We start from the raw sequence: 13,017 nt of genomic DNA on the forward strand, positions 1-13,017 counted from the left end.
ACTCAGCGTATAAAGGAACAAAGCACCAAGACACACTATGATATGGGTGGACCTTCAAAACACGGGGCTTACTGAAAAAGAAGTCCAGGAAGCTAGATGCCAAGAGCACACCCTCTGAGCCCATTCATAGGAGATGTCCAGAAAAGGTGATATGGGGACCAAAAATGGACAAGTGACTGCCTACGACTTGACTTGGGAAAGGGAAGTGAGCATCCATGGGCAGGAAGAATCTGCTGGGCTTCTGTCAATGCTGTGAGATTTGGTGTAGTGATCATACAACACCATGTACTCGTGTTCAGCTTGTAATAGTATGTTTGTATGTCTGTGTTGAATAGTGCCCCAATAAAACCTTTGGATATGGCTTTGTGTGAAATAAAAAGGGTCTTTGCAAATATTAGTCAAGATGGTGTCATACTACAATAGTGTAGCTTCCAAAGCCAGTGACCGCCATCCTGATAAGAAGTCCCTGTGAAGACGGACATCTCAAGAAGGAATGCCAGGTGAAGATAAAGGGAGAGGGGAAATTGTGCTGCCAAGTCAAGAAGTGTCTGGAACCACCAGAGGCTGGAAGAGACAGTAAAGGGGACTCCCCTGGAGCCTTTGAAGGGAACGTGGCTCTGCCAGCACCTTGACTTTGGACTTCTGGCCTCCAGAACTGTGAGAGAAGAAAATTCTGTTTCTGTAAGCCACCCAGATTCTGGTAATTCCTTACAGCCATCCCAGAAAGTTAATATAATATTAGGTGTACAACTGGACTGTACACTTAAATCAGGTGGATTTTATAGTATGTATGTAATACCTCAATAAAGATATTCCTGAAAATTTGAACATTTTTCTTTATGGGCTAGGGGAAGGGAGAACTCAGAACTAAAGGCTGGGGAGGATAGAGCCAGTTTTGATGCTATTTGTCTATTTTTCCCTGCTATAAAGAAATACCTGAGGCTGGGTAGTTGGTAAAGTAAAGAAGTTTATCAGGCTCGCAGTTCTGCTGACTGCATGAGGACAGCACCAGCATCTGCTCCCGGGGGTAGGGGCTCCAGGGAGCTTCCACTCAGGGTGGAAAGTGAAGAGGGGGTGTCACCTGGAGACAGTGGAATGGGTGCCACTCTGTGAAACAACCAGCTCTCGAGTGAACCAAAGGAGTGAGAACTCAGTGATGTGACAGGGAGGCCACCAAGCCATTCATGAAGGCTCCATCCCCATGACCTAGACACCCAACCAGGCCAAACATCAGCTGCTTCTCAGAAATCCTGGAAGAGGAACCTTTCAACAGTTGTGGACGACTCTCTTTGAAATGCGAGACTCCTACCTCCTCTCTTCCTGGTCACCAATTTGCCTCTGCCACATCTTGCTGCACAGTCCGTGCTGCTGACTGAAGAAACCCCCAAGTGCAGGTTCTCATGTGGGTGTTCAGGCTGTAGAACTGGGAGCTCTTTGACTTCGGGATGTAGTCTCAAACCTCTCTGGTAAGCCGTGAGGGAAGACCTGATGTGATCGATCTGTGCCCATCCCAGAGGAACCCACAGTGTGTCCATGGTCAGGTCCCGGGGAGCACTGGAGAGCCTCGGAGACAGACAGTTGTGGGCACAAGGTTAGCTAGACTTCCGAAATGAGGGAGGACCTTTCTTCCTGCAATTGCAGAAAGGAGGTAAAAAGCAGGTACAAATCTGGATTTGTTTTGCTCATTTTTTCAGATTTTCCTAGTACTTTTTGATAATACATTGTTCATTTATCTTTTTAAAATATCTTGAAACATTTTGTGCATAGTTATTTTGCAGTCTGTGTCTAATAGTTCTATCATCTGAAGCCCTTCGGAGGTCGATTCTTAGTCAGGGTGGATTGTTATCTCATGTGTTTTATAGTTTTGGTTTGTAAGCTCATCTTCAGCAGTTTAATCTGGGTAAACACCATTGAGCAAAGACGACCCTCATGCTGGTTCTTTAGCATAAATTTGACTCCAAACCTGTGTAGTCAAGCCAACTACAAATTCTCAGAGGAGGTATTTTTTTTTTATATATATACATTCATGACACAAGCTAGGGAAGTTTGCTTCTTGATTTGCTGTTTGTGGATTTTTATTTTTACTTTTTGTTATGTCCTTTCTCTCCAAGGCGAGCCCATGGAAGAGTCTGGCTTTGGATGCCTGCCCCTCTGATAGTCACAGTACCAAGGTCATGTTAATTCTGGCTTTTCAAGATCCTCTTCTGGTTTTGGTCCCCGGTTATTTTCTCAATTTCTTGTAAGCTTAGTGTGCATTTTAAAAAGTGTTTATTAAGGGGAAGGGAGGGGGGAGGTGTTGGTGGAGGGAGGGTAATGGGTGGGGCCTCATCTACGGTGCATCTTAGAATGGGTACAGGCAAAACTTACTAAACGCAGAATACAAATGTCTACATACAGTAACTAAGAAAATGCCATGAAGGCTACGTTGAACAGTCTGATGAGAATATTTCAGATTGTATATGAAACCCGCACATTGTATCCCTTGATTGCACTAATGTACACAGCTATGATTTAACAATAAAAATAAATAAATTAAAAAATTTTTCAAAAAAAAGTGTTTATTGTATGGTTTTCAAAATTTCTAGGAACTTTGTAGAATTGTACTGGAACCTTATCCATTTCCAAAATACACATATTAATTTTGAGGTGAAGAAAGGGAACTTGAGAAGTTTTACAAATAAAGAGATTCTCTGCCATAAGTTACTGAAGAAGGACAGGGTTGAGGTCTCCAAGTGACCAGTAAAGGACGGCAAAGTTCATAACAACTGTGGGAGATGTGGATGTTGGGAAATGATCATAAGGATCCATCAGCAGCACTTAAGGGGCCCACTAAGCTGACTAATGATGAATGTTTCATTGTCGTTGGAACTGATAAAAATACGGGTGATTTCAGAAGGAAGAGTGTAATTCTTAATGCTAAGCCTCCTTTCTAGACTAATCAGCCAGTAAAATCATTTTCCTGTCCTAAGGGACACAGTCCATGGCCTGTGCTCCAGTCTGCCCTCAGTGGGATGGGGAGAGAACAGCACCCTGGGAACCCCGCACGGCAGTCTCTGCCCCAGGCTCCTTTTACTTTGTTCATGATTCTTTCTGAGCAGTTTCTCAAGTAAATTTTATTTCAAAGAAACACCCCTTTGAGTACAACTTGCCTGTGTGTTACTCTGGGGAAGATCAAGAGTGCTGCTTTGCTGAACAAGGTGTGGCCCTTTTGGTTTTTCAGTTCCTGCAATGATAACGTCCTACCCAAATACCACCCTGGCCACCCAGGGTCAGAAGAAGGAGATGAGCTGCATGGCCCACGGGGAGAAGCCCATCATTGTGCGCTGGGAGAAGGAGGACCGCATCATTAACCCCGAGATGGCCCGGTACATGGTATCCACCAAGGAGGTGGGAGAGGAGGTGCTCTCCACGCTGCAGGTAAAACCATGACCGAGGCGACACAGTGGACGCCCACAGCTTCTTGGAACAAGAAGTCTGTACTTTCACACGCGTGGGTGCATGCAGGGGGTTAATAGCAAATAATCTTTTGGGACTTATTTACGAAGCATCATTTCTCTGCCATTTCATACAGTGAGATTACTGAGTAGTCTTCAAAAATAGTGCTTTGTTATAAGTGTTATTAAGAGGAGACTTATTATGAACACAGCAGGAAACCAACTGCAATAAAAAAAAGTGACAAATAGGGCTTTTTAATGACAGTTAATCCTGGAGGAATGACAGCCTATGCTGTGCACATGTTTTAACTTCCTGTAAAAAGAAAAATGGGACGGGTTTGGGGGCAAATTATATCATAATAAAAAATATTATGCTTCTTTGGAAACGTCCCTTGGAAAAACCTGTCCTTAATACAGGATCACAAAAGGTGGACAGGGCAGGAAAGTTGTATTCTCTTATGCTATTTTAGCACTATGGGCAGCTAACTGAGCAATGCATTTATTACAGAGATGGAGGGGGATGCTGTAGCACTCACATGGCAGAGAAACATCACATTAGTTCTCTCCCAAGCGTCCAATTCTGGGATCCCTCTAGAGCAGAGCTGAGGGTGTCGTTAGCCCCAGGCCCTGACTGCAGTATTTACAGATCTATTTCTGTAAGATGCTCTAAAGGCAGATCATAAAAAAGATGTCCACGTGGACTATATATAACCTGACCATGCCAACCTACATGAATTCCACACCCAGATGCAGGAGCTGCGCCTGACGTGGGCGACGTGCAAGGGGCCCGTCCATTTGCACAGTTCAATTGTGCTGAAATAACTTTGCCCTCAGAGGATATGTGCGTGGCCGTGGGTGTGTTTTTGGGTTTGTGTGTGTGCCTGTGCACGTTGACTATGGCAGAAGAAAAGAAAGCGGAGGGGGAGAGTTTTATAGCCAAAGCCATTTCGGCTACTGAATAAGGAGAATTTCTTTCTGCTTTACACATAGATTTTGCCGACTGTGAGAGAAGATTCCGGTTTCTTCTCCTGCCATGCTATCAATTCCTATGGGGAGGACCGTGGAATAATTCAGCTCACAGTGCAAGGTAGGACAGAGACGGCACCAGGGAGAACACACAGCTGTCTGGGGACAGCAAGGGTCTGTCGCCCCGCCTCAGGCCTCCACGTGGACTCAGCTTTCCATGAAACACTTCCTAATTCCCGACAAATTTGACATGAATGAAGTCAGCACCAAGCGGTATTATGTCGAGCTGGGCTATGTCAAAATGCAGCCCCCAGCAGGGCACAAAGCCCTGGGAGGAATGAAGCCAGATGACCAGCTGCTGGCGGCCACGCTGCAGGCCTGGAAGTACAGCTTGTGCATTCTTTGTTCAATTTTAGAATCCAAATACTAGACAATCAGAAAGAGGGAAGTTTAATATTTGGGACCAAAGAATGTTTGAATTTGAGATCCAAAGTTGAATAGTGACATTTTTATCCTTCAGGGTTGGCCCAGTTCTGTGAGCGCTATGAAGGCTGGGCATCCTGGGAAAGTGGAAATTCTCATCCATAAAATGGGATTAGGAAAAAAAAAAAAGTGCTTCCAAGTAAAAAGCATCTGTCCTTGTCTAATGCTAACAGAGCGTTTCGGAATCATACTCAGCATTTCTACCACTGCTTTCCACTGACCCCTGTTTGAACTAACCTGGGTCTTTCTGTTGATGGTACAGAGCCCCCTGACCCTCCCGAGATCGAGATCAAAGATGTCAAAGCCCGCACCATCACGCTCAGGTGGACCATGGGCTTTGACGGAAACAGCCCTATCACAGGCTACGATATTGAATGCAAAAATAAATCAGGTGAGTTCTTTATTTTCTCCAGCTCTATTTTCACTTCAAAAAGCTGCCTTTCTTTTCCTTTTATTTAACCCGTAAGAACGCACCTCAACTCAGGGAAGCTTGGAGGGCGCTCTGCCCCCCCGCAGTCTCCCTCCTCCTCACATAAAGTGTCCAGGCTTCCCCCTGAGGCCTTGCAGTCTGGCCTTTTGTTTGGAGCCAGCCCAGACCACAGTCACACTTCCCACTGGCCTCTTTGGCATTGCAGCCACCCATTAGCACATGACATTAGCACACGGGCAGCCTGCGGGCACACCCAGGGGCCCACTGTCACCTTCTCTCACCTGTACTTTTAGTTCCCATTTCCCCTGTTGGGCAACTGCTCCAGGGCAGGAACCCCTGTCCTGTGTCCCAAGTGCCAAGGTGCGGCTGTGCCTCCCTGCTTACCTCTGCAGGGCGAGCTGTGCAGTGGTCCTTGTATAGAAAAAAGAGAACTCACCCTGCAGACCCTTCTGGAAATGTCCAGGGGCCACCAGTGACACTGTTGTAGCCCAGAGCTCATAAATAAAACTGTCCCTGCTGTCAGGGCCACTGCAGTTATGCACTTTGATGACCTTCAAAGGACAATGCTGGGGCCATTTTGAACATTATGATGCATTGGGCCAGTGGAATCCCAATCTTTTGGGACTTATTTAGTCAGAATGTGGCCCCTAGTCAGAATGTTTACCATGACTCAAACGATACGAGAGATTTGAGCACCATCAGCATGGGAAGGGTTAATAAAAAGTTTTAGAAGCCACAAAAGTGGCCCTGTTTTCCACTTCCTGGGCACCTTACATTGTTTCAGATTGCACACTTGGGACTGACTTGGCATCCCTTGCACTGACGCTGTAGTCAGAACGCAAGCTCGAGGCAGCTGGAAAGGCAGGCGGGAAGCGGGGAGGTGTTTCAGCAGGGCTGGCGGGGACGCAGCCCGAGGGCTGTGTGAGGTGGGGGTGCAGGGAGACCCAAAGGCGGCTCTGAAGGGATTCAGAGACTCCAAAGTAGAATTTGGAGACTAAAAAGGAGATGAAGCAAATCACGAGAACTGTTCCTAAGAAACACTATCTGAAACTTGCTGGGTTACAAAATGCTTGTAAGAGAACGTGCAGCACTTCAGGTCACTCGTGTGAGTGGCGCCTGGAGACCCCAGGGAGCTGGTGCCTACCCAGGCCCGAGGAAAGCCCCTCAGGGCAGTGGTAAGCTGGTGCCTACCCAGGCCCGAGGAAAGCCCCTCAGGGCAGTGGTGAGCTGGTGCCTACCCAGGCCCGAGGAAAGCCCCTCAGGGCAGTGGTGAGCTGGTGCCTACCTGGGCCCGAGGAAAGCCCCTCAGGGCAGTGGTGAGCTGGTGCCTACCTGGGCCCGAGGAAAGCCCCCCAGGGCAGTGGCACCCTGAGTCACACTGTTGCCAGCTCCCAGGGTTCAGGGACTGTACACAGTGACCTGAGTGTGTAAGCCCAAGACAGTGGTGTGCAAAACAGGGGGCCTCTCAGGGACCAGGACAAACAGCTTCCCAAGGGCCAGAGCAGAAGAGGATAAACTCCCCTTTGTTTTAAAGAAACAGAACTGAAAGTTCTGAGGTGCTAGTCTTGAAGGAAAGAAGAGACTTCTCAGGTGAGGCAGGACATTCAAGCAGAGACTGGTCTGGAACCCAGAGGTAGTGCTGAGCGCTCAGGCCCCCCTTGCTGTCGGCGCTGGAGGGCTCAGGTGGCCTCTCATGGTGGGGCATCTCAGGCTCCCACTGTCTTCCGTGAGGATCAGTCCCTGACAGATACTGGTGAACGTCTCAGGCTCAGCAGGGCGTTGGGATCCAGCCCGTGCTGGATCAGCAGCTGGGCCCATGTCTGACCAGCTCTGCACCTTTGCTGCTTACCTCCCTCTGGTTGGTCCCGTCTGTGAATTGGGTACCACCACACCAAGCTCAGGGGACAGTGACCAGCAAGGAGCCCTCAGGCTCCACGGGACGCCCTTGGCTGGGAGGAGCCCCCTTCCGGGGACCGTGTCATTATGCCTTCTCTAGTCCCACTTCTTGTGTGCTCACACAGGTCTCATGCGTGTAATCACGTACATGTCATGGTGACATGTACCTTGATGAACATACTGAATAATGCATGTCACCTCCTCTGGCCTGGGAGCTCCTCAGGGTTCCCTGTGCTTAGGGGGCCTACTTTCACCCAACCCGTTTCTCCATCACCTAGCACGGTGCTGGACATGGTGGGCACTCAGCAGGTATTTTGTGAATACTGTATAAGAAAAGAATGTTTTTGAAACCCTTGACTTGTTATCCAGCACATAGTCAATATCTAGTAAGTGGTAGTTTTCAGTGTTGCTCAGATTGCATGAAAATGCTCCTGAGTAAAATGCCTCTGAAGCCATCAGGGTTAGTGGAACTGCTTGTTCACCATCTGAGTCCCACTCTTCCATAAGCTCCTCCAAGGCGGTGACTCTGACTGGGGTGTCCTTGGATCCCCAGTGCTCTGCACATAGCCTGGTATATGAAGAGTGTGCTGTAAATGTTTGTTGTATCTACATTGCATGCGATTGAATCTAAGAATCATCTTTATCATGGACAGCATCTTTAAATGTACAAATTAATCAGACTCTTCATAATCAAAGCAAGAAAGTTCCATATCTATAGAGCGGGGTGCAGTTAGGGGTAAGGAGTGCCTTTCCCATCCTTCCTGTGCTCCTTCAATCAGAGACAGGTCCAATGGTGTGGGGAAGGTGTTCACACAGCCCTAGAGCAAAGCAGTTTGAGGGCCAGGGTGGCCCTAGATGAGCCTGTTGTGTGATTCTGCCTCCCTAACTTTCAGTTGCCCTCACTCTTTCTGGTCTTAGGGCCTGTAATAGCACTTCTTCATATCAAGTCCATCCTGGATGATCTGCCATCCTCTAGACTCAGGGAATGGCCCCAAAGTAGGCTCCCTGTGAGCACCCAGTACAACCACATGGCTCATGTGAGCTCCCCAGTCTTCTCCACAGGGAGAAGGTTGTTTGGACTTGCAGAGGCAGGATGAGACTCTGAGCTTCTCACCCTGGTTTTATGCCACCATCTCCATAGGCATGATGTAAAATCCTGCCTGCATGTCCCATGGATGCTTCTGACAACTCCTTTCTAAACCAGGCTGCACTCTGGCCCTATGCAGCCCTCTTAGGCTTCCCTTCTGCAGACTCACGGATGCTCTGGCGCTGCTTGGCCAAAGCTACTTTCTCTCGCATCGCTCCAAACTGGGCATTCTCTTCCTCATCTATAACCAAGTCAAGAACTCGTCTTAAGGTCTTTTATTCAGCACATGAGATTTTCAGCAGGTGTCTAGAAATGTTGAAAGCCAGTCTCATTAGGTGTCCTTGGGGAGTATGTATGGGTCATAAGCTACAGGAAAATGACTTTGACCTTGGGGATAACTCAGTTCAGGTCAAACCTCATCCCTGCTTTTACCAGCTATGTAACAAGGCCTGAGTTTCTTGACCTTCACAAAGAAAATAAGGATCCTGTCCTTGGTAAAATGTTGTAACAATTTAATCAAATAAAACAGCCTGTCCAAACTACACATCAGAATGACCCAGACAGTGAGATTTTTATAAAGCACAGGTTTCTGGGCACTAGTCCCCTGAGTCTGATTTAGTAGGTCTCAAAGCACAGTTGTCAGAAAGACACAAGGTGTTCCCAGTGTTCTTACAGGTGTGGGGACTGCAGAAGTCATGTTTTAAAATGCCTAGCACAGTGCCTTTATGCAGGATGAAACTGAAAAATGAAAAATAAATGTCACCAAGTAGAGTGCACCATTGACAAAATAAAGAAACCTCGTAGGAGCAAGTCACAAACAGAAATGTGTGCTCTGAGATCCAGGCACCTGCAAATGCAGGACAGGGCCATCTGGTCAGGCTGCACGCAGGAAGCAGGGTTTATAAATGGTCTCCTGGCCCAGTGGTGGGAGTGGGTAGTGGTTACCAGAGACAGAGAGCAAACGTAGCATCAAGGATGGTCCAGAAATCATAATGGAAGATTGTTTAAAAAGAAGATTAGTTTCCAAGATGTGGGCTGGGCTAAAGGAACCCCCCCAGGGCCTGGCAAGCTGAGAGCTGTCCCCTGCCTGCCTTGACCCCTCACATGGCTGGGCTGGTGCCAGGAGAAGGCGGTCAGCTGTCTCTTGAGGCTGTCAGCCACTCCCAGACAAAGCTCTACTGAAGATGGCTATGCCTGCTTTGGCCCCGTCAGTTCCAGAAACTTCTGTGTTGCCTGAACAGAGCCATCAACCCATCAGCTCCTGCAAGTGTCTGCTTCCTCCTGAGACTAGTTAGTTAGCACATTTCTCTGCACCTGCCTCCCTCGTCCTGGGCATCTTCTCTAGAAGGCTCAGCTTTCTCTTTGTGGACAAGGCTCCTTTGTATCATCCCACCGAGTGAAATCTCCCCTCGTCTGTCCTCTGTTTAGTCACAGGCTTCTCCTACTTCCTTGTTTGAATTTTTGCCAAATCCTCTCTTTCTGGGCTGCTCTTCTACCTCCAATCTTGCTGGCTCAGAGGCTGCTTTCCTTCTAACTGCGAGATCAGTCATCAGCTTCTATTAGCCCACATTCCTGGAGGAGACCTCAGAGCAGTCAGAAGCATCTCTAAGCCCCGTTTTCCTTCCTTCGAGTCCAGAGAATTGCTTGCGTTTATGTTAACCTCTGGGCAGAGCAGCCCCTTCAACTGCCACAACTCATCGTTAGTGTGACAAGGTGATCGGCCCCATTCCCAAAACTCAGAAGTCTTTTGCATTTATTTATTCATCTGTCAGACATACATTTATTATTTGTGAACTGTGAGCCAGGCACTATGCTGGCAAAGGGATCTAAAATTGAATATGGAGAGTGTGGCCTCTGCCCTCGTGGAGTTTAAACTCCAGTGAAAATGTAGATAACCCCTGAAAGACTCACCAGTGTGACGAGCACCCTGGGGTGGTGTGGGGACACGTGAGCAGCTCCTCTGTCCACTGTCTTGGGAGCTTCTTGGTTCTTTCACCCACAGCACCAGCTCTTGAACACCACCCCTACCCCCGCCGTCAACAACTGCCCAGGGTCTTGATATAAGAACCATTCACTGCCGTTCTTGGTCAAAGCCCTAAAATCACCAGCTACAAACTATCAGAGTCCATGGTAATGCTTCACACTAGGCAGCTGCTGTGGTTGAAAATAATCTCTACAACAAACAATTGGAGACCAATTGATTGCAAAAAGTGGAACTGAGAGATGTTTTGGGTAGCAGGGTTTATGTTGGAAATGGAGGTGGTTTGTGTGGGATGATCTTAGTTTTGCCAGTTTGTATATAAGAGAGAAAGGATCTGATATGGCTTGAGGTTTTGCCAACCTTTTAGAACCAAGCACTTTTAGGGGCTGAGAAGTAAGAGCGTCTGAACCCCAGTTGGCTATACTGACCTGCACACTAAGTGCTTACCCGTGGTCATTTTCCACTCCACTGGCCTGAGCTTCCCCCACTGGCATTTCTCCCCCTCCTCCAGGGGCCAGTGCCCCTCCCTGAACTCTGCTGGCCTCCCACCGATTGTCCCCACAGTGTGGGTGACGTGCGTGGGAGATCGGGTCCCCTCTGACTGCCACCTCTGCCAGGAAACTGAGAACAGGACATAAAGAAATCACTTGGGGTGTCATTTTCCTTTCTCTCCTTCTTCCTTTCTTTTTTTGTTTTGTTTTTGTTTTGAATTCCTACTTGTGAGCTTTCAAAGGCAGAGAAAAAAACTCACGTCTCTATCTCTTCTTTTTTGAAAAAAACAAAACCCAAAAGACTCCTGGGATTCTGCTCAGAGAACCAAAGATGTTTCCCCTCAGCTGAACTCGGCCACCATCATTGATATCCACCCTTCCTCCACCTACAGCATCCGCATGTACGCCAAGAACCGCATCGGCAAGAGCCAGCCCAGCAACGAGCTCACCGTCACCGCCGACGAGGCAGGTGCGTGGCGCCCGCCGGGCCTTGCTCCGCAGGAGCCGGGAGCTAACTCCTGAGCCTCAGATGGTTAAATGCAGAAGCAGACCTTTGCCCACGCTGGGTGGAGGTCTTTGATGCGAGCTCTCCATAGTTCCATGCCCTAGAAAAAAATGCAGACAGCGCCCAGCATCTTACTTTGAAGGCAGTGCCCTTCAAATAGAATTTAGTTCAAGGTTCTCAGAGCCAAGACTTAAAAGAAAGACATATGAGGCTAACAATCTGGTGAGATTCAAAGAATCACGCCGTTTCCCAAGTCCTTTGTTTGGACTCCTGAAATCCAGTTTGAGGGGAGAACCGTGAGTGGCATTCCTTGCCTAAGACCCTGTGTAGTCCAGTGTGGGAGGAATGGAGGGACAGGGACACTTAACTGGGAAGCAGCAGGCACCTGTTCTGGGGGTGTGGTACAGTTGATTTTATTGACTAGAAACCTCAGTATTTTTAAGCAAACATTATTTCTCCTTTTCCTATTGCAAAGATTTTTATAGTCAGTGTTGAAAATCCCAAGCTAGAGATAGGTATTTTGAAGAAGGCAAACACTGTACGACCCTCCCACCTAGGGCATGTTGATAGAAGCTACTAAGGCACTTTGCAGCCTGTTTCCTCACCTACACACATGCATGCACACACACGCGCACTAGTGTGCACACCCCTCCTGACGCTGAGGTCCATCGGTGTTTGCTGGGGGTGAAATTAACTGGTTTGCAGGGGACTGAGCTGATGGTCAGCCCACCTCAGGGCAGGAGGGGAAGCCACTGCCCTTCCGTTTTCTGAGGAGAAAGGTAAGGAGCCAATACCTGACTCATGTATTGGAGAAAAAGGAGTGTCCAGCTCCAAAACCAGTCTTTCCTTCTGCCTACAGTCAGCGCTAATCAGCCCTCCCTCCTGGGGCGCAGTTGGAAGCGTAGAGGTTGGAGGTTTGCTCCAACTTCCAACACAAGTTGTTCTGGATGTCCTTCCCACCACCTCTCTCTGTTCCCTCATTAACAGCGTTCTAAATAGACACTGAACTTATACAGAAGGTGCAACAAATGTACACACATTTCAAGAAAGGAAAAAACTGCGTTAATTTGTAATACTCAAATCATGTTTGACTTCTGCAATTATAAGAGAGCTCAATGGGACGTGTGTTCATCTATTATCAGTATTTAGTGAGTACTACAATTTTAACAGTTTTTTCCATTCTTTAAACATGTATACAATTTTTTAGAACCCTCCGTATATCTCTTAAGTACTTTTCTACAATTTATAATGATATTTCCCGCCATTTACATAACAACTCCTACATTGCTACAGATGTTGGGTGTTTTCAAGTTTTTGTTATTATAAGCACCCCCGTAATGACCAACATCCTGGTGGCACACACATGTCTTTTGCAGTTTCCAAGATCATTTTCTTGTGTTAAATTCCAAGAAGCAGGATGGCTGGAACAAATTAAATGCCAACATTTTAACGCCTTTGATGTGGGCAGTTAATGTTGCCCTCCCAGGAAGAGGTTAAAATGTGTGATTCTTCCTGAACCACCAGGAGAGCCTGTTCTGGGCGGGAAGACACCCATTGTTGAAAATTGTTTTCAAGCATGGTTTGAAAACGCCTTTGTGCTCAGGTGTATGCGCGTGAGCCCTGCTGATGCCTGGATACTCTGTGCGATCTCTCATCCGCAAAATGGACAGAAGATGATGCCCTTATCCGCCCTCCTTACCTACACATGTTTGATCATTGAAAACAAAAATCCCAGCTTTAAAAG

At 47.6% G+C, this 13,017-nt stretch overlaps 1 protein-coding gene across 3 annotated transcripts in view; it reads left to right on the forward strand.

Annotated features, from left to right (window-relative positions):
• DSCAM (DS cell adhesion molecule) overlaps window positions 1-13,017 on the forward strand; it is a 738,786-nt gene that overhangs the window by 581,004 nt on the left and 144,765 nt on the right. For all 3 annotated transcript variants that reach the window (XM_053565720.1, XM_053565722.1, XM_053565721.1), the window contains 4 exons: window positions 3,221-3,417; window positions 4,425-4,521; window positions 5,146-5,274; window positions 11,070-11,237. In XM_053565720.1, coding sequence (XP_053421695.1) covers window positions 3,221-3,417; window positions 4,425-4,521; window positions 5,146-5,274; window positions 11,070-11,237 — 591 coding nt within the window. The remainder of the gene's footprint in view (window positions 1-3,220; window positions 3,418-4,424; window positions 4,522-5,145; window positions 5,275-11,069; window positions 11,238-13,017) is intronic.

Source organism: Nycticebus coucang, chromosome 16, assembly GCF_027406575.1.
Source record: "Nycticebus coucang isolate mNycCou1 chromosome 16, mNycCou1.pri, whole genome shotgun sequence".
In the NCBI taxonomy this organism is placed as follows: Eukaryota; Metazoa; Chordata; class Mammalia; order Primates; family Lorisidae; genus Nycticebus; species Nycticebus coucang.